The 20,946-nt window shown below is 33.1% G+C and overlaps 3 protein-coding genes across 6 annotated transcripts; all 3 read right to left on the bottom strand.

The window, feature by feature from the left end:
• Positions 1-305: 305 nt before the first annotated feature.
• On the bottom strand, positions 306-1,307 carry LOC100800726 (josephin-like protein). The gene is made up of 2 exons (XM_006575341.4): positions 1,103-1,307; positions 306-943 (listed from the first exon to the last, which is right to left on the bottom strand). Exons 1-2 carry the CDS (start codon positions 1,184-1,186, stop codon positions 476-478), a joined length of 552 nt encoding a protein of 183 aa, XP_006575404.1. The 5' UTR covers positions 1,187-1,307; the 3' UTR covers positions 306-475.
• Positions 1,308-4,431: 3,124 nt separating this feature from the next.
• LOC100791412 (zinc finger CCCH domain-containing protein 48) lies at positions 4,432-7,362 on the bottom strand. Of its 2 annotated transcripts, XM_003519197.5 has the most exons (8): positions 7,266-7,362; positions 6,323-6,733; positions 5,829-6,014; positions 5,625-5,726; positions 5,378-5,527; positions 5,074-5,253; positions 4,843-4,940; positions 4,432-4,736 (listed from the first exon to the last, which is right to left on the bottom strand). In XM_003519197.5, exons 2-8 carry the CDS (start codon positions 6,725-6,727, stop codon positions 4,592-4,594), a joined length of 1,266 nt encoding a protein of 421 aa, XP_003519245.1. In that variant the 5' UTR covers positions 6,728-6,733; positions 7,266-7,362; the 3' UTR covers positions 4,432-4,591. The 2 variants fall into 2 exon arrangements, with proteins under 2 accessions (XP_003519245.1, XP_014624689.1); XM_014769203.3 differs by having other exon boundaries at positions 4,640-4,736; positions 4,839-4,940; positions 6,323-7,357.
• Positions 7,363-10,235: 2,873 nt separating this feature from the next.
• Positions 10,236-19,477, bottom strand: LOC100800195 (ATP-dependent zinc metalloprotease FTSH 9, chloroplastic). Of its 3 annotated transcripts, none has more exons than XM_041008366.1 (15): positions 18,483-19,477; positions 17,727-17,792; positions 17,473-17,607; positions 17,256-17,321; positions 16,667-16,852; positions 16,496-16,582; positions 16,278-16,391; positions 16,047-16,171; positions 15,847-15,955; positions 15,548-15,673; positions 13,850-14,018; positions 13,570-13,724; positions 13,369-13,492; positions 12,758-12,931; positions 10,236-10,645 (listed from the first exon to the last, which is right to left on the bottom strand). In XM_041008366.1, exons 1-14 carry the CDS (start codon positions 19,305-19,307, stop codon positions 12,807-12,809), a joined length of 2,412 nt encoding a protein of 803 aa, XP_040864300.1. In that variant the 5' UTR covers positions 19,308-19,477; the 3' UTR covers positions 10,236-10,645; positions 12,758-12,806. The 3 variants fall into 3 exon arrangements, with proteins under 3 accessions (XP_040864300.1, XP_006575403.1, XP_014624682.1); XM_006575340.4 differs by lacking the exon at positions 10,236-10,645 and adding an exon at positions 12,400-12,667 and having other exon boundaries at positions 18,483-19,476; XM_014769196.3 differs by lacking the exon at positions 10,236-10,645 and having other exon boundaries at positions 12,400-12,931; positions 18,483-19,475.
• Positions 19,478-20,946: the final 1,469 nt, after the last annotated feature.

The raw sequence follows: 20,946 nt of genomic DNA, 5'->3' as shown, positions 1-20,946 counted from the left end.
CATTTGTCCCAAAAATTCAGAAAATCAATCAAGAAACCTTGCCTAATGATAAGCAATGGCTCCCCAGTGCTGAGAAAAATATCCACATGCTGAGACTAAATGCTTATACACTATCACTTCCAACTTCATTCAGAATCAAACAGTATCTAATAATTCAAAGGTGCAGTGCAGATCAAAGACACACAATGAAGCTTGCATTTATCAGTGCATTAACAACACACTATTATAAAGAACATCCTCTGGAAGCAATTTTTAGCATTATTCACAAAACAAAAGTTATGAAAAAATCATCAGAGACACAAGGATGAATGAAGCTACAATCTTCATTGAAATACTCTCAGTCTTACACTAAATACATGGACGCACACAAACTATAAACTAACATTGGCTGATAAATAAAACACTATATAACATGGACACACAAAAAGTGACCCCAAATGACAGAGAGTTAACAAACATTTACTTCAAATAATTTTCAAGACTGTTTCTCATTCATGACAATCAAAACCTCCCCACCATGGGCCAAGGTTGAATCCAAGAACTCCCTAACTTTATCAGTATCAAAAAAAGGTTGAGGGGCAGTAAGGTCACTGTCCAAGTTATACCAAACCCCATCAATCTTCCTCAATGCAATCCAGTGCCTACTTCTCCAAATCCCAGCAAACCTTGTCACTGCCACATTGATCACAAACCCCATCAAAACATCCTCAGGTGCATCAACATCAATGGAAGATGCCCCCTTTCTACGATCATGCCACACCACAGTCTTTCCCTTCTCTTCCAAAGCAGCAATTAGAACATTTATATCATAGTTTCCGGTCAACACATTGTGATGGGGCTTGAAAAGAACAGATAGTGGGGTCCACGTTTCACTGTTGGAGTCTTCAAGTGTGAGTCTTTCGGAAATTGCATTCAATTTTGCTCGAGTGAAAGCGTCCTTTTGCTGATTGGAGGAAAATTGAATAGACCCAGAAGCAGAAGAAAAGGTGAATCGATGAAATTATGAAAAAAGAAACAAAATTGGGAATTTAAACATTATGGGTATTCGTTGATAGGGCTGAAAGAAATTGAAAAATCAGTGATAGGGAAAGAGAAAAAGCACCTGAAAGAGGGAGTTGAGAGCATGCACGAGACAGAACTGTAACCTTTGCCTTTCGTGATAAACTTGAGAATTCTCTGTTGCCATTTTGCGCGTGAAATTTCGATGTTCACGTTCTGGTGTTAGTGTTGAAATTGAAATTTGACGCTCATGCACCACGTTAGTGTTTGCTTTTTAATTATTTTTTTTCTAGATTAAATTAAGCGTTTTTTTTTCTGCTGAAGAAATCAGCATGTGTTTGATTTAAAGCTAAAATGTATTTTTTTTCTTTTATTTTTTTAAATTTATAATTTTAATTTTTTATTTTTTAATCGAGATATTTTATTTTTTATTTTTTAAAAAATATGTAATTTTAATCCTTTATATTTAAATTGAGAAATTTTGTTATTATTTTAAAAAAAATCTACAATTTTAATCTCTTTTTTCACTTTTATACTTGAATGTATGTTTTTTTTAATTCTCTTCTTAATAAATTAAGTTGGTTAGTAATTAAATAATTTTTAAAAAAATGTTATTTAGATAATCAATAGACACATGTTGATCAACATTTGTTGAATACACATATTAACGTTTAAAATTAAGTAAAAGATTAAAATAATGAATTTTTTGGAAGTTACTAATAAAATATGAGTTAAAAGATAAAAAATTAAAATAACAAAAAGGAGATGAAATGTCTCGTTAAAAAGGAGAGTTAAAATCCCACATTTAAACAAATGGAATGACCAAAAAATGCATTTTAGTCTTGACTTAATTTATTTTAAGTGTATATATTTATTTTTGTTAGAGATCTAAACAAATTATTCGAAATAATAATTAGTAAAAAAATATAGAATTTAATGTTTATGTATTGACGATGTAAAACAATCACATATTTTCTTATTGTTTTAGTCAATCAAAATGATTTATAAAAATATTAAAAATTAAATCTCCTTTCAAATATTTTATCTAAACAAATTATTTTATCATCCATCCTTTTAAATTTTTTGAAAAAAGAAATTCCCCTGCTGAATTGCTTCATCCAAATAAGGTATACAATTTATAATTCATGCTATTTTCTTTCCATCAAAGTTGCTTATAATTTCATTTCAAATATTTTTTTAAAAAATTCTATAATTATAGTACTCCAAAAGGGAGTCTAAATTTAAAACGGGATCAGGCACCAAGTACACTTAAAAATATCACAAAAGGTTAAAATATTTAAATGCTTAAGTTATTATATATTGTAATGTACTAATATTTTTAAAAAATAAAAACCAATTTATTATTTGAAAAAGCCACACTATTATAATTTAGTCAATATGAGCGTCACGTGCAAGTATATTTTATTTATATATATTAGTAATATATTAATATATTGATGCCACGTACACAAAAATTTGAGTGTTGAAATTACTCAAATGAGTGAAAAATAGAATAGAACGGTAAATGAAATTAAAAAAAATGAAAATAGCAACGGTCGAAATTTGGAATGGACCAGGGCAAAAAAAAAAAAAAACCTCCGTGATAGCTCATGATAGTTTCCTTCAATAAGCTTTTTTTTAAGAGGGAAAAATTATAGGCTTAACTTAATCTATTGGCAATCATATCAAATTGTCAAGTAGTATTCCATAAATAAAAGTTATTATTCCCACAAGGACTGATAATACTTAACAAATATTAGAAATTTTTACTAACTAAACTAACAAATGAACAATGACGATTTAAACACGATATTCAAAGATAAATTAAAACAAAGGTACAAGTTATAATATTTTTGGGATTTTTTTACAAGTACTCGATAAAATGATATGAAATTCAAATGACAAAGATTATCGGGATTAGATTTCACCAAATCAAACACTAAAATAAGATATCAAACTTATGATTCAATGTAAATATCAGATATAGTTCAAAAAATATATTTTAATCCTTAATTCCTTAGGTAATAATATCTAAGTTCTTCCATTAAATGTCAATCTCTTGCATATTTAACAAAAAAATTATTTTAAGTTCAATGATCAAAAGATAATCGTTACCTTCGTTATATTCCTAGCTCTAAGGTTTAATGGATATTTTGCCACAGTTCAAGATAAAAGAAAGATTTTTCAATTACAATCTTATCTAAAAATTAAGATACGGGTCACCAACCGATAACAAGCATAAAACATAAAAATAAAAGACTAACATTGAAGAACAAAATAAAATATATAACAATATTAAGGTACGTGCAATATTTTTTCAAACAATTAGAAGAGATTTGTTTGAGAGTTAAAAAAAAACAAAAATATTTGTGTAATTTGACCAAATCTTAAGAATGGTATTATAATTTTGTTCATATTTAACTTATGTAATATACATTATAGTTATAATTTTTACAAATTATTTTTTTGTCCATTTTAATTCTTACAATAATATTGATTCATGATTATTGTTCTTGTCACTATTTATTGTTTTATGATTCTGGTTCTTGTCACTATTAGAAAATACTAATACCACGTACGATGTTTCTATAAAAATATATATGAGGACTAAAATGAAGTTCAGTTGAAGATGACAGTGTAAAGTTTGTTACAAAAACTTCAAGCACCAGCAGCTTTCAACGTGTATAGTATACTTAGGACGACATACGTTTTTAGCAATGCAATATCTTTTTTCCATTGCTTTCATATTCTCGGAATAATAAGAAGAAAAATCAAGCTTTCCAAAGCTTTTCTAACCCAACAAACAAAATAATTCACTTGCTCATGACCGTGCCAAGTTTGCATTAAGAACTTCGAGCTTCCAAAAGTGTATAGTAAAATTATGAAGACGTGCTTATTTGCAGTGCAATATTTTTCTTGGTTTAATTTTTATATTCACGGGATAATAACAAGAAACATATAGAAGGTTTAAAATAATTTTCTGAACGTAAACTGAGCTAGGCAGCTCTACACGGCTGTTTCTCTACTTGCTCCCTCGTCTAAGCTTCTGAGCAGTGAAACAATATTTTGACATAATAATATGAATATGACATGGTAACTTTCTAAAGAAACTGGACCACAAGGGACAATGGTTCAAAGAATATCACAAGATCCTGCTATGTTAATACAAATTCATTTCAATCATTAACACCCGGACAAAATTACTAGTCTACCTTGTAACTGAAAAAAGAAAAAAACGATGTTGCGGAGTCAACAAAATATGGAGTCACAAAAATGCCATGATAGGAATAGGAGAATATGAGGGGGTTCCAAAATTGTATTCTTTGATAATGATGGAAAGAATTTGAAAACGGACTTCATTACAAACCATGTTACTTACAATAGTAATATATTTATCAAAGCAGGAAAAGATTACATCTGCTTGGAAGAATATAAAAGAATGAAATTGGTATTTCTATAAAATTGTCAATTTCTATACAATTGTTTTTACAGTGAATTTACTGCTCAGACAAATAAATTCATCCTTATCACCATGTGCTTCAAGAGGAAATAGATGGGATAATACAACTCCAATGTTGAAAGGAAACACATGTCAAGAGGATGCCACCTTGGGTACCTCCAACCATTTCCACACCATCAACAAACCACTCTCATCTCCAGTGAAGAAGAGGCCACCAGGACCTAACTCAATTAATGCCACATCTTTCTTGGCAAATAAACGTCCCCTCTCTGAAAATCTGTTGAAAAAACATCATCAGAGGATGCAACAAAAAAAAAAAAGAAATATTACTATGACGGAGGTACAGTAACAAAAAGAAACGTGAATAATTTAGATTTACTTACGATGGCAATTCATACATGTGAACTGAATTGTCTCTGCACGAGGAAAATAATATTGGCTTTCCCTCTGCATCAGGCATCCCAAAAAGTGAAACAACACCCTGTAATATAAAAAAATCATCAACTTAGGAGATTGACCAATTCGTCAGCATTATAAGAATATCAGCTTGACTTCTTACACATGAAAATAAAACCAAATGATATTTCAACACATAAGATTAAGTCAACGCTTACATTTTCTTCAGTGTGTGTATATATCACTTCCAAAGATCCTGCTTCAATGCAAGCCCAGACTTTAATTGTGCGGTCAGATGAACTTGACAACAGATATTGATCCCAACAGATAAGGGATGTGACTACGTCAGTATGATCATTTAGTGTCATTGTACACTGCAATGTATCCATGTCCCAGACCTGAAGAAGACAAAATAACAAGATCCGATCGTTATAGGACAGTTCAAAGAAAATTACATATCCTTTTCTCAGAAAAAATTCTCATGTTAATAAAGAAAAATAGAATCCTCAACAACAGACATACCTTTATGCTTTGGTCCATGGACCCGGAGTACAGCATCTTGCATCCAACCGCCAGACAAACCACTGCTTTAGTGTGGCCAGTGAGTGACGCAACCAGTTCAAAAGGAGAATCGGCTTTAGAGCTTCCTCTCCAAGCAAAAATGACACCATCCTGAAATTTTAAATAAAACAAATTTTAACTCACCGCAGAAAAAAAGAATTCGGTTAGGGGAATATCATTGGACAATATTAATAACATGGTTAGTTACCTCTGCACCAGCAAAGAGTGTATTGTTGCCAACAGTCATGGCACGGACTCGGCCTTTGGGTCCATCAAGAGTAAACTCTGACATGGTCTGGATATTCCAAGCCTTCACAACAACCACAGCCACATAATCAGTTTGCATGTACTATACTCCTATGATTAGACATTATCATACATCAAAACAAAACAATGACAGACAAGAGCTTACCTTGACAGCATTTTGCAGACCAACAAAAATCCATGACCCCTCACTGATCAAAGAGGTAACCTCAGCACCAAGATTGATGACTTTAGCACATTGACCAGTATGGCAGTCCCATATCCTAACTGTCCCATCAGTGCTGCCAGAATAAAGTTTGTCGGATCCAACAGGAAGTGCGATGCCAGTGATAACCTGTTGTCAAAAGCTTTAATTTAACTACTACAAAAAATATTAACATGATGCGGAGGCTCACAAATTCTAGCACTTCCTAGGAAACTAGGGAAGAGAATGCTTTTTCAAAAAACACTTATTCCGTTATTCTAGCATATAGTTACATTATAAAACTCTATGACTGTAATCAATAATTGTTAAAACATTAGTCAATTATTAAGTCAGATATCAATTTTGATTTAATCATTATGCTAAAAATGAACTATGAAAGAACTTTAAATATAATTTCGGTGTGTTAAATACTAAATGGAGGTTCAAGAGTCAAGTACCTTCTTATGTTCTTGAAGTTTGGTTACGGTGGAAAACCCATCACCACAAAACCATGAATGCAGATACAGGCATTGTTCACCATGTACACAATTGTTGTTGATCCAGTATTTACATATCCTTGGTGATGATTTCTTGAAAGCCTTAGCAACCCTTGTCGCATCTCCTCTATCTCCATTATCTCTAAGCAATGCTTTCTTTGAACCATATTTCGGGGTATTCTCAGAGGAGGAATGGGGCTTTTTTCCGTAGCTATATGCAGTATTGCCATAACCACAAGCAGCAGGTGGAGATGGTGTCTCTATGTGCAAAAATCTGCAAGGATTTCTGTTACATCTTCCAGCTCTCCAATAAGAGCATGTTGTTCTACCAATGCGCTCAGTCCTTCGTGCAAACTTTGTATCCATGATATTCTAAAAAACAAACATGGCATTGTAATGACATCCCAGATCAGGTACTGTATCCTATCAATAAAATTCTCCATGGCTCATGCTTTAAGTCATTAACTCAATGATTAAATCCCAGCCATAGACTTAATTCTTCATCCAAAACCCAAAACCTTTTGGCTCCCAAATTTTCCATTCCCAAAATAACAATCGTAAAGCAAGTGATGAACGGCAACAAAACTATGTTGATCGAGGAAGATCAACAACATCAAGATCAAAACCCATTGAAGACTTGGATCAAAGACCAATAATTTAACCCTGATCAGTAACGTCAATAGAGACTCTCCCCAAACCCCAAATTAGGGTATCGCCGATCCTTATGAAAACCCCGAAATAAATAAATTGAAAGGAACCCTAAACGCGAAACCCTATATTTGCATCGTGGAAGCGCCGAAAACTTCACTGAGATAAATGAAGTCGGATAGAACATAGATTCTCGTAGATCATCCATCACAAACCCTAAAAGAAGTATTAGATTTTCGCGTTCGGAGAAACAAACCTGAGTGGTAGAAACGAAGCTTGATTTGTAGGAACGATTGTTGAGAGAAAGAACAGAGAGCAAAATAAGGCTTCTATTTTCTTAATCAAACGTTGGTGTTTGTTGCCAATGTTGTGTTAGGCTTATTTATAGTTTCTCTGTTAGCTTGTAAAGCACGCAACAATAAGATGAGATATAGGATTTTTTTTATTTTAAAAAAAAGACATTTGCTGTCATATAAGGATAAATTAAGGCTTAAAAAAAGATAGTTACTTTCTTTCAAAAAAAATAATTATTTCTGAAATTTAATATTTTGAAGATAGTTTGAATTTACTTATGAAAATATTTGTTTTGAGTTTCAATTTATAAAATTATTTCTAGTGTGTGAAGTTACATTTTATTTGGATTAGAAATTTTAAAATTCTAGGGAATTTTAAATACCTATACTTTAAATTTTTTTGATTTTAATTTCTTTTATTTTTTAAATGTTTTATTTGGATAAATTAATTCAATTTTTTAAATTTTAAATTCTTTGTTTAGATAAGGCAATTCAATTTTCTACATATACAAAATTTTATTTTTAATATTAAACTTTATAGAAAACAAACACAATCTAATTTTGAAATATTAAATAAAAAATATTTCTCAATTTTTAATAATTTAAAAATATAAAATATTGATAATTTTAACTACGATTGTTTTGTCTAACCACAATCAGTGATTTTTTAAAATCGACATTAACCAAGACTATTTTTCGGCTGATATCAAATGGGTTTTTTTTTGTCAAAGTATGCTGGAAATATTTGTCAGCTGACATGAGTCAGGGTTATTAAATTTGAAAGTTGGAATGACCTAAACATTATGGTACTTATCTATGCAAGCTTGAGTATTTTGGTTTATGGTGTGAAAGATTATGGTACTGCATGTGCGCATCATATGCTTTATTCTAAAATGAAATTATGGCTGAGCCATGTTGGTTCTTTGGTTTAGGAAGTGTCAAATGAAATTTGCTAGCAGTTTTCTACTCAGGTGTTGGAGCTTTTATGCAGACTTTGGAGCAATTCGTGCTAGCAATTTTCTCTGCATTTGTACAATTTCCATAATAGTAAGGAACTATTCATATGGACTAGGACCACTGTTAAACCTTAAAGTAGCTTGTAGAGTTTGAAAAATAATCACATGATTTAATGTCATGTTCTTCTCTTTCTCTTGTAATTTACACATTGTTTTGGAGCTGGTATTTGAACTTCAAATTAGAGAGAACAAGGAATGACCATTACTAAAAGCAAAAAAATATGTCAGCAAAAAGATCGTTGAAAGTATCAAGAGAGAATTGGAACGATGTGAAGCAGAAAAGAAGACACTGGAAAAAAGGAGACTGCTTGCAAGGAATCACTGGCCAGAGCACAGGATAAGTCTACCAAGATATCTGAAACTATCACAAATGCTAAATCTAAAGTGAGACACTTTGATAATTACTCTCTGGTGGATGGTTTGCTTTAGTTTTATCATTTCTTCAACCAATTTGCAGGCTTCTTCCATGGTAATGATTTTAGGATAGTTTAATGACTTATATAGATTTTTTAGATAATTATGCTTTAAATGTATGCAATCAACACCAGAAAAGTATAATCAATTATATGATATTTAATCAAGTTGAACATCATTCTATTGTTCTGCAAAATAATTGACAGTAGATAGACCCAAATCAAATTTCAAATGAAAAACTTGAGGAACTGCAAAGTAACTGATAGTAGCAACAAAACCTTGAAGAACTTCATTCACAACATTTTTTCAGCAAAACAACACTTATAATATCAAAAGATGCTACTACAAATTTTTCCTAAAATATATTTCCCCTAAAACTAACATTATAATTAAAATTGAAAAATCTAACAACACAATGTTTGTTAAATTTCTCATTTTCTTCTGCAATGTTTCAATTTGTAAGTTCAAATCAGCCACTATCATTGATTCTCTTGTGATAGAAGAAGGATTAGAAACTTGGTTTTCTTCCTAGGTTTTTCCTTGTTCTTGCATTTCGAACAACTGCATGTCTTCCATGGTAGCATCGACGAATAATTCTACCAGAAAATGCAGAAGAACTGTCACTTGCAGACATGGAGAAATCAAAGCCCACTAGGAAGAAGATAAAGTGAGGAGAGGAAAAAGATGGAGCGAGGGGAACAAATAAGACTAGGGAGAAACACACACTTAAGACTCCACCATGTTGAAATTGAGAGGAGAGAAGCTTTAGAAACCCTAATTTGAGGAAGAAAAAACAAGTGAATAAGAAAATATTTGACAACTTTTTAAATTTTGTATCAAAGTTCAATCTACGTGTCACAATTTGGGATAATTTGTCACGTTGGATAGTCTATGTGGCATTAAAATTGCCAATAATGCACCACACTAATGGCATTGCTTTCAAATTTATTGACAATGACTATTTTGCAAAACTTATGCAAAGATAAGGATTATTTTTAACATTTCAAAAAGATAAGGACTGCAAAAGGGGTCAAAAGTCAAGGACCAAAATGTCTATTTATAAAATTATTTCTAGTGTGTGACGTTACCTTTTGTTTGGATTAGAAATTTTAAAATTTCAGGAAATTTGAAATGTTTAGAATTTAACTTGCTTTGATTTTAATTTCATTTATTTTTTAAAATGCTTTGTTTGGATAAGACAATTCAATTTTCTCCACATGCAAAATTTCAATTTTATATTTTAAATAGATGAAATTTTAATATTAAACTTTATAAAAAATAAACACAATCTAATTTTGAAATATTAATTAAAAAAATATTTTTCAATTTTTAATAATGTAAAAATATAAAATATTTATAATTTTAACTATGATTGTTTTGCCTGACTACAATTAGTGATGTTTTAAAACCTACATCAACCAAAACTATTTTTCGGTCGACATCAAATAGGTTTTTTGTCAAAGTATGCCGAGAATATTTGTCAGCTGACGTCAGTCGGGATTATTTTTCGGCTTATGTTGATTGTGTCTATTTTTCAGTTGATGTTGACTAGGTTTTTTACCAACGTCGGCTAGGAATTGTTTGACCAACACTAACTAAGATCTTTTCTAACGACATTGGCCACAATCAAGACACAAGCACATAATTACAAATCGACTAGGTTTGACTTAAGTTCAATCAAGACAGAAGCACATAATTGCAAAAACTTTTGGCTTTTGAAATGGATACTTGTTTGGCCACAATTATGTGCTTCTGTCTTGATTGAACTTAAGCCAAAAGTTTTTTGGCTTAAACTAATTTCTCCTAAAAGAAACTCCATTTTAGGTCCTCATTTCCTAGCTTGGGCATACTTGAGCTACAATTATCCATTTCAAACTTTCACTCCAAGTTGTCATTCAATCCACTTCAAATTCCTACAAAATAATCTATCCATGAGAACATGCAACCTATCAAAATGATAAAGTAAAGAGAAAATTACACATTCCCAATTTTAACAACAAAAGGTGCAGACAAAGTCCTAAAAAGATGAGAGATTAGATAATTGTCTAAATTCGCATATCTCAATCAAATTTTTTTAGCAACTATTAATTGAGAGTAAAATTTTTTATACCGTCATTTAATCACAATCCACCATGTATGATAAAATTATTGAGTTTTATGATAATTATTTTAAAAATCATATCAATGATAATTTGTGATTGAATGACGGTGTAAAACTATTTTATACCATACATGACCATTGAATTCTATATTTTTTAAATCTCATTTGTTTTTTTAGATTTCTACTTAAAAATAACTTGTTTACATTTTAGGAGCTTTTATATTATATTTGCCCTTGTTTTTATTTATAAAGAAGAAGAAAAAGACACCAAAAAAGCTAGGCTAAACACTACCTTGTCATAAGTCTTAATTCCTAAGATAAACTCACCCCTTTTAAGACTTTGTACAATCCAACAAACAAAACAAGAGTTTACTGTAAGAACTACAAGAACCAACAACTTTCAATGTGTATAAAATACCTAGGAGAATAAATCATCAATCTTGTCATCAAAGTATTATCTTATCTCTTAAACAGTTTGTATAGTAATAAAACTATTTAAATAACATTTACAGTCGAATATTCATCTTAGTCTATAAGTTAATATGGTTTACTAAAGTTTAAAGATGAAATTAAAAAATCTAATATTTAAAAGATTACTAAGCATAATTTTTAATACTTTTAAAAACTACTTGAGTAATTTTCTATACTTAAACCGTTAAAAAAGGTGATAGTTTAAGAATAAAATTAATGATTTATACATACCTAGGAAGATGTATGTTTTTCAGAATGCAATATTTTTCCTTTGATTTTCATATTCTCGTAATAAAATCGAAAGAATCAAAGAAAAAGGAACAAAGTGGGTCAATCCGTCCTTATCCAAATCAATCTGTTATGGGCTTTCAACCCTCTTTCCTTATATTGAATAGGACAGGTTGATCCATCCTAGTTATATGTAGGCTGACCGACCAAAATCCTTTAGTTGGATTACCCTAACATGCCAATTAGTCCTGCCTTCAACTCACCAATTTAGCGAGTTAGTCAAGAAGAATTGGTGGGCTCAATCACTGCCACTCCTAGGCAGCTCTACACTTTCTCCATTTCTCCACTTGATGTTTAGTTGTCAAAATAGACCGATAGTGTTATTATGAGATAATAATAAATTATATGAATATGACATTGTATCTTTCCAAAGAAACTCAGCCACATGGGACAATGGTCCACCAGAAGCACAATGCAGGCTAGCTCTTTCTCTAGTAAAAATGTACAAAAACGTTGCATTCATGGAACACTATATATTTTTGTTCTCTCACAATATCACAAGATCCCTGTTATATGGACACAGAAATTCCTTTCAATCATTCACACCAGGACAAATGACTAGAAATACTCTACACCTTGTAGCTGTTTACATGAGTTCTGAAAGAAGCCAAAGATGATGGTGCACATTCAACAAAAATACGTGGTCATTTCTTAAGTTTTTTCTGTTCTAACACAGTAGCTCCCATTCCATTTTTTTTTACTCTGACTACAAAAATACAGTTGTTGAATGGCCATGCTTTGTTTGATGGGGAGAATTTGTAAACTAACTTCATTACTAATCAGGTTACTTACAATTTGGATAAGACATTTTGGTGTAACATATAGCAGAGCCGTGTACATTTCACAGAATCGTTAATGTATACAACTATATACCAAATTACATTTGCAAACAGCCACATCATGACTGAAATAATAGCCAATATACAACAAATTCGATTACCAGTATATATATGTAGTTGGTGAGAGGCACTACTATGTATTTTTCTTTATCTTTCTTTCTCCCGTGGCTTTGGATGAGTGAATTTTGAGTTAAATAAGAGGCTGGCTACGTGTTAAAAATGATGCCAAAATCCACCTTACAGGAATATACAAGGTTGTAAGGGTGAGCTAATTCAGTTTGAGATATATCTGCACTGGCTTTAGCCCACCAACGTCAAAATCATACCTTAAGTTTCACTCAACATTGGCAGCATAAATAGACGACCCTCAACTGTTTAGGAACCTGTCTGCAATGGGAGGAGAGACCCTTGCTTGCCGTCTATGAAGATTGCAAGCTCTGCTGGTGCAACTACCAATCTTAACCACTTCTGTAGCTCTTCACCCTCTACTTTCTCTTTTTCTGAAGAATAAGCACTATTAGAACACCATGGCTTAGCAAAAACACAATGGTTCAAAGTCATTTGTATCTATATTCTATAGTCTATACATAGTTGGCAGAAGCACAAGATGCTGAGAATCCCCATTTGACCTATCCCTTCCCATGATCATTATATTATATTTAAGTGCAACATTCAGACTTGTGTAAAAGTTCAAAACCAAAATCTGAAATCTAATTCACCCATGATGCAATTTCAATTGGTGGCATAAAACAGTATACAAGTATGATATACTACATATAAGACCTTCTATTTTATAGTTAAGCCTTATCCCTAAACATAGACACTAACCATTTAATAAAGTTTTAAAAAAAATTTAAGTATTCATTATTAATTTTTTGGCAATCAACGCAAACATTCCACCAATCACCAAATATAAAAATACAGCACGTACAGTTACCTTCTAAATGAGCACCAAGACCCTCCAAAACAGTAGGATTTGCCCGCACAATAGAAAGTGATACTTCCAGTGCAGACTGCAGCAATGCTTTCACCTCTCTTTGAACTAGATCAACAAGGTGTCCCTGTTGTGTTCAGATTAAAATCAGCATACAGTAAAATATTGAATAGGAAGAAGAAATAAGATAATGAAATAGAGGACCTGATCCCTTCCCCAAGGAGCTGATCCACCAGACTCGTCTATTCCACCATTAGAAAGGGTGGAAATTGACACAGGGCCTATTGTCTGATTAAGACCATATTCAGCTATAGCTTTGTATGCCATATCAGTTGCTCGCCGTATGTCATCAAGTGCACCTGTAGAAGATGTATAAGTTTCATTTTCTTTATTCCATACTTGTGTATATGGTTGGGTATCCCTTATACACCTATCAATACATTTGCCTTTTGCTGAGCAAAAAAGAATAAAAAATCAAGTGCACCTGTTGACACTCGACCAGAATAAACAACTTCTTCGGCAGCACGTCCTCCAAGTAGGGTAACCAGGCGGCCACGCAACTCATCAATGAAAAGCAAGTATCTGTCCTCATTTGTTGGAGGAGTGTAAGTAAATCCCAAAGCCCCTCCTGACCTAGGCAATATGCTTAGTTTCTGATAACATACCAAGAGAGTAAGGCATGAATATCCTTATAGATTTTCTTAATAAACAAATAAGAAACTTAATGATTTTCAATACACAAGTAGGCTCCAATTCCAGAGATACTTTGCAAATATTCATTTCAAAAGAAAATGAGGGCAGATTAGGTCCATTCCACTAGTAAGTACAATTGTTGATCATGTTATCAATAGTTTGCTTGTCTAGATAACTAAAAATCCAATTACCTAACCAGTATGATTTTCCAACTTTTCTTTATTAAAACTTCAAATTAATGCAATTTTAATTTTGTGCCTTGGGGCAGCAGTAAAGTTGTGCCTTGGTGACTTGTTGGTCATGGGTTCGAATCCGGAAACAGCCTCTTTGCATATGCAAGGGTAAGGCTGCGTACAATATCCCTCCCCCATACCTTCGCATAGCGAAGAGCCTCTGGGCAATGGGGTACGAAGTTTTTTAATGCAATTTTAATTTTGTCATCTACCAATAGAACCACACTTCAAAAGTGTATGCAATAAGTATATTCTTTAAAGAAATCTTGTGGAGGGAGACTTCAACTTATCCTTCATGAATGAATATATTTTATTCTTCAGTTTTTGTTATTGAGAACCTGAATTTAGTGTCTTATATAGTAAAAGTAATAAAACAAAAATGAAGAGAGAAGAAATATCACATAAGTGAGGGTAATTAGGAGTTTAAACACATTAAAACGGTTTTTAAATTAACAAATCATTATTTTCAATAATAAGGAATCAACATAAATATAAGAATTACTAGTTAGACATGAGGAACAAGTATTCAATGAAGAGTATTTTGAGGATAATTTTTTCTTAGAGCAGTGGGACTAATGGGAGTGCCAAGAGGCACACCCATAAAACACTAGTGTATTTACAAAATGAAACAGAACATTTGATTTATCACTTGTTTTATGATTTCTGAATATCCACATTAAAAACATTAAAACGGTTTTTAAATTAACAAATCATTATTTTTAATAATAAGGAATCAACATAAATATAAGAATTTCTAGTTAGACAAGAAATGAGGAACAAGTATTCAATGAAGAGTATTTTGAGGATAATTTTTTCCTAGAGCAGTGGGACTAATGGGAGTGCCAAGAGGCACACCCATAAAACACTAGTGTATTTACAAAATGAAACAGAACATTTGATTTATCACTTGTTTTATGATTGCTGAATATCACACATAACAGATTTATACTTTTCTTTAATTTCCCACCATAAAACAAGATAAATGAATTTTAAAATAAGATTTCCCAAAATCCACACCTATAATAAAAAACTGAAATTAAGCAAATTTAGGTCACAAGTCATTAAACTAGGAATCTGATAACCCCTGTATGAACTAGAAATCATCAATCAGAGTATTTGAGAATAATTATAGTTTCAATAGTGTGACAATTCCAAAAATTCAAGCAGGCAAGTATGTGGTACAAGCATCATCTGCATATCTGCAATGGCATTGACATATTTAAAAGGCCAAGAATAGAGCATTCTCCATGGTTTACCTCAACACGTGGCTGTCCAGGAAGAAGGTTTGCAACTGCAGTACCTACTACAGCATGACCAGCTTCATGCCGTGCAACTACAGCCTTCTCACTTCCTTTCAACTTGGCAGTCTTCTTTTCTATTCCCTGAAACAAGTAACTTGGTCCATTTTATCCAAGAATAAATAAACTACACTCAAATTTACAAAACTAAAATTTTCAATTTAACATTTGTGATTGACGCATCAAAATCCAGCCAGACTGCAGCTAGAAAGTGAAAATGTGCATCCACCGGCATTTCAAGAGACACTGTAACTTACTGCTATTGATCTTTCAACAGCTTGAATGAAATCATTTTTCTCCACAACAATTTTGTTTTGTCTTCCCGCCAATAATGCAGCTTCATTTACTAGGTTTGCAAGATCCGCTCTTCAATGATGTGTACCATGTGTCAGATCAAATTTCATTCTTCTCAATATTTAAAGGATAAAAAGAAGTATGGAGGAAACAGAATAATTACCCAGTGAAACCAGTGGTCATACAAGCAATGTTGCCAAGGTCAACATCCTTAGCTAAAGGAAGTTCTTTCTTGGAAACATGAACTTTAAGGATAGCTTCTCTTCCAATCCTATCAGGTGTTTCCACCTAAATAGAAAATGAGAAATTTTTGCTAAGAATATGCAAAGTCAAGGTCTTTTTGAAATAAGTACAAAAACCAAAGGAGACAATGCATTTAATATAGAATCCAGACCATAACAACTCGATCAAATCTCCCTGGTCTTCGGAGTGCAGGGTCTAAGACATCTGCACGATTAGTTGCTCCAAGAACAATGACAGCAGAACTGCTGTCAAAACCATCCATCTCCTGCAATGCAGTTTTAAGACGTTAGACTCATTGTGACACAACCCCCCCTCCCCCAGTCCCCCCAAAATAAAATACCAAGAAAATGAACATGGAAAAATGCTAACAGTGAGCAGCTGGTTCAAGGTTTGTTCCCGTTCATCATTGCTGACAATGCGAAATTTACCATCACGACTTTTAGCCACAGCATCTATCTGCATATCAAAGGAAAGTTTACTTGGTTGAATAGTCAATATTAAATCAAACATCTTACATAATAAAAGAATACACATTCTTACCTCATCAATAAATATTATGGATGGTGCTTCTTTCTTTGCCCTTGCAAAGAGATCTCTCACACGGGAAGCACCCATACCAACATATAACTCTACAAACTCACTAGCAGAACAACTTATAAATGGCACATCAGCTTCCCCTGCCACAGCCTTTGCCAGTAAAGTCTTACCTGTCCCAGGAAGACCCACCTGTAAGATAAAACAGTGGATATTTACTACCTACGTTTCAAATTAAAACAATAATAATATGAAAAAGTAACTTGGCTATAAATAATCCACATACGATGAGTAAGTGAAAATTATTGAAGAATTAATTCCTAGAACCACCAGTTCAATCAAAGACAATAGTGATCTCATCTTTTGCAAGGTAATGATTATGAAAATAACAGAAAGCATAGATCATGTAATAAGTAGAAAACTTTGCTGGATTTTAGCCAAAAATATTCCCAAAAGACATTTCTCATATTTGGTCCCTTCTCCAAGCAAATATCCTCAACTACAAAGTATTTGCTGGCCGACCACCATGTGCTTTCATCATGGGATCATAAGACCATTGTGTATTACTTATCAGATATCTCTGGCTATGACTCACCAAGAGAACACCTCGGGGAGGCCGAGCTCCTAGTCGTACATATCTGTCTGGATTGCGAAGAAATTCCTGGCAAGTGAACATCAGCATTAAAAACTACCTGTCTATATATAAAAAAAAAATTCAAAATGAAAATAAAAGGCCTGTCATAAATAGAAAGCCTTGTATATGCCCTAAAGGTTGTAAGTGCTGAATATGAGCTGAAGAAAGTCCAGCCTACCACAATCTCTTCCAGCTCCTCCTTAGCCTCGTCAACACCAGCGACATCAGCGAATGTGATTGATTCACCTTGTTCAGATGACTTTGTGCCAGCAGAAGTTCCTGATTTACGATTCCTAATTTGACCAGCAGTATGCTGCACATAGCATTCAATTTCTCAAAAAACACTGTTTTAAAATGTGTAGACAACATAAGCAGTTGGATAAGAAGGCCTAAGAAAATTGAAATTGAGAGGGGGAAGGAAATCAAACTCACCTGAGAAAAACTAACAGGGAATCGATGGAGAAGCCCGGCAAGCAGAGCACAATAAAACAAGGCTATCTGCAAATATGAGAATGAAGTCAACAGCATGTTACATGATATATTGTGTCAACCACGATAAACAAGCAAATTTATAATGAATGAAATGGGAAATTGAATGTCTTAACTACTGATACATTATAATCTAAAACATGCCATATTTAACAAGTGTGAAAGTCTTTTGTTATACTCTAAGAAGATTTACCTCATGAAGCTAATATAAAGATTATCTTCTATTAATCGCTTGAAGTAATCAGTTCTTAAAAAGCTATCATTTCAAATTCTCATGCTACAGAATCTATAGTTTCTAGTTAGAAATAAACCATGTAAATTATATTTTCTTGAGCTTGATAATTTTATCAACTATACTAGTCACGGATAAGTTACACCGAATTTGATCACTATCCATTAGTCCGTTAATAAACACCACAAAAGGCTACAACTTATATCTAATTATTGTAGTTTACCAAATTGTATTGACCTTGTAAAACAGTTTTACCCTGTCATCTAGTCACACATCACCACGTGTGGTAAATTAGTTGACTTTTATAATAATAATAATTAGCTTGAAAGTCATACCAATCATAATGTCTTATCGGTTGACAGTTATGGTGTCAGCAAATGACAATTCAACTCTTAAAAAAAGTACAATAAAATGGATCTAGAAGCATTCTAAGTGTGGAAAGTGGAAACCACATTCTAAATACTCACCAAAGCAGAGTTGAAGAATCCACCAGACCTCTTATCCGGGGACCCAAACTCCACCTCATTTTCCAGCATCTTCTCATAAGGCGTCCTTATATCACTAGGCCTAGTGGTAGTGTAAACAATCTTCTTGGTGGGAGCAACACTCTTAACCAACGACTCTGACTCCAAAGAAGAAGTAGCAGCAGAAGCAGAAGCAGCAACTTCAGAAGTCTCCACGTCAGATTTCAACTTGAACATGATGTGGACCCCATCAACCTCCACCTTCTGCACCTGATCCCCATTAATCTTACTCAAGAACTCGCTATAAGGCACACTCACAAACGACGTCGCAGCCCTCGGTTCGGAGCCAGGTAAGGGAATCCCGGGCCTCAGCAACCGCATCACGAAAACAACAATCCCTAATTGCAAAAGCAACACCCCAACCTCTTGAGCTTGAACAATGGGTTGCCACCGCCACTTCCCACTCTTCGAACCGAACCACCACCACCCTTTATCTTGCTTCTCCCTCCTCCGGTTCGAACCGGACCCGGTCGAGCCCTTATCGGTGACCCCCTGACCCTCGCCGCTCTTCTCGCCGGAATCCCCCTCCTGGCCGCTGCTCGCCCTGGTGGCGCCGCTGCCGCCTTGGACCCTCCTCAGCCTCCACAAATCCACCCTCCCGGAAGTATCCCTCCATACACCCCCCGGAACCCTAACCACCGCCGAATTGGGAACGAAACGACACGCGTTTTGCCGCAGCAGCGGCGAGGGTCTGCGCCAGGCATGCGAATTGAGGTAGATTTTGTTGTACGTTAATGGAGAGAGGTAGAGATACTCCAACGCCGACATGGTGGAGAGAGAAATAGAGATACCCGCGACGTGAAAATCGAAACTTTGAATATCTTGTTCGTGTTTTCGTGCATTAATTTATATGGGTGTGTAGATAATATAATATTTTCTGGGTTCTGATGATGATGATGAGTAGCGGGAGAAGGAAGAGGGAGTGGGAAAGAGACAAGGTGATCCGACAGGACGTGGTGGCCGTTGGATTGAGGATGGGTTGAAGATCTCAACGGTCCAGATTGCTGTGTTGGTTTTTTTTAAAAAAATTAAAAATTGGTTTCGGTTTCGGATGATTTTATTGTCTGGTTAGTTTGTGGTGATGGTTGTGTGTGGGGGAGGGATTCCGTGCGGGGAGGTGCAGGGAGTATGTTTTGATGGGTTGTGAGACTGGCACGTGTAGGGTAAGATTAAGTAGGCGAGAACCAGAGGAAGATTATGTGGCGTTGACGTGTGCTATTCGGCAACACAAGATTCGGATTTGGTGGTGAGGGCCACAAAATAATCATCAGTGTAAAATGATAGTCATGTTTTTTAGGCTTAATTTCTTTTTTTCAATCTGGCGTTTTTTTTATATTTTTATCTTTGTAACAAATGTTTATTTTATTTTTCATTCTTAATAAAGTTTTATCAATAAATAATGCTTTGAAAAATAAAAATACTTTAACAACGAAAAAAATATTTTTTTTTTAAAAAAAAGATATTGTAGTAATGTTTTAAGAATATTAAGTAATGAATTAATAAATATTTTTCATTAAAAAATATAAGTAATACTTTAAAACAGTAAATGTTATGTTATTTACTTCCTTAAATGTTTTTTTAAGAAAAAAAATTATTTAATTTTAATTTTTTAGTTAATGTTCTGAAAATTCTCGTTGACATTTTTTATAGTTTTTTTTTATCACAGTCTCTCATTTATTCAACAAAAAAACAGTCTTTCTCATTTTTAATTTTGTTTATAAAATCCTTATATGTTCCAATATTTTAACCTATATACTGTATGAGTAACCTTTATATTTTATTGTTATTAATGTTTCTAATAAAATTAAGGAAATAAGTACAAAAATTTATGTATTTGAAAATTTAGATAAAAGTATCCCAAAGGTAATTCTAGAATTCAACTATTTTTCTCCTTTTTTTACATTCCAAAAACTCACTTTTTCAAGTTTCCGAAACTCAGTTACTCCTTGCTGCCTTTAATTTTGCTTCTCTTTATCAGGAACTCGTCTCTCCTCATTCCATCAAACTCTCTTTAAGAAATGTTATCTCTTTAAGAAATATTAAATTCTCTATTAATTTATCGTAATTTTATAAGTACTTCATTACTATGTTAAGAGTGTATTGTGCATTACTACACTATATGCAGTTGAAGACTACCACACTATGCACTGAAACTGTTTCGTCGTAAATTTTATTCCTTCTGTCCCTTTTTTGCGGTTATCCAAATGGATAAGAAACACCCACACTAAAACTCCTAAATTAGAGGGTCCTATAAAATTCTCAACCAAAGGAAAAATATCCTTAAAAAGAAAAAAAAAGAAAAATTGTTATACTTTCAACGGCTGACCATTTGTTAGGGTGTATATCAAATAACTTTTCACTGCTGACCATAATTTATGAGCCATTTTACCTATTTTCTGTCTGTTAT

Source organism: Glycine max, chromosome 2 (assembly GCF_000004515.6).
Source record: "Glycine max cultivar Williams 82 chromosome 2, Glycine_max_v4.0, whole genome shotgun sequence".
Lineage (NCBI taxonomy): Eukaryota > Viridiplantae > Streptophyta > Magnoliopsida > Fabales > Fabaceae > Glycine > Glycine max.
The sequence above is the reverse complement of the archived record's forward strand: the minus strand, read 5'-3'. Positions and strand labels throughout refer to the sequence as shown.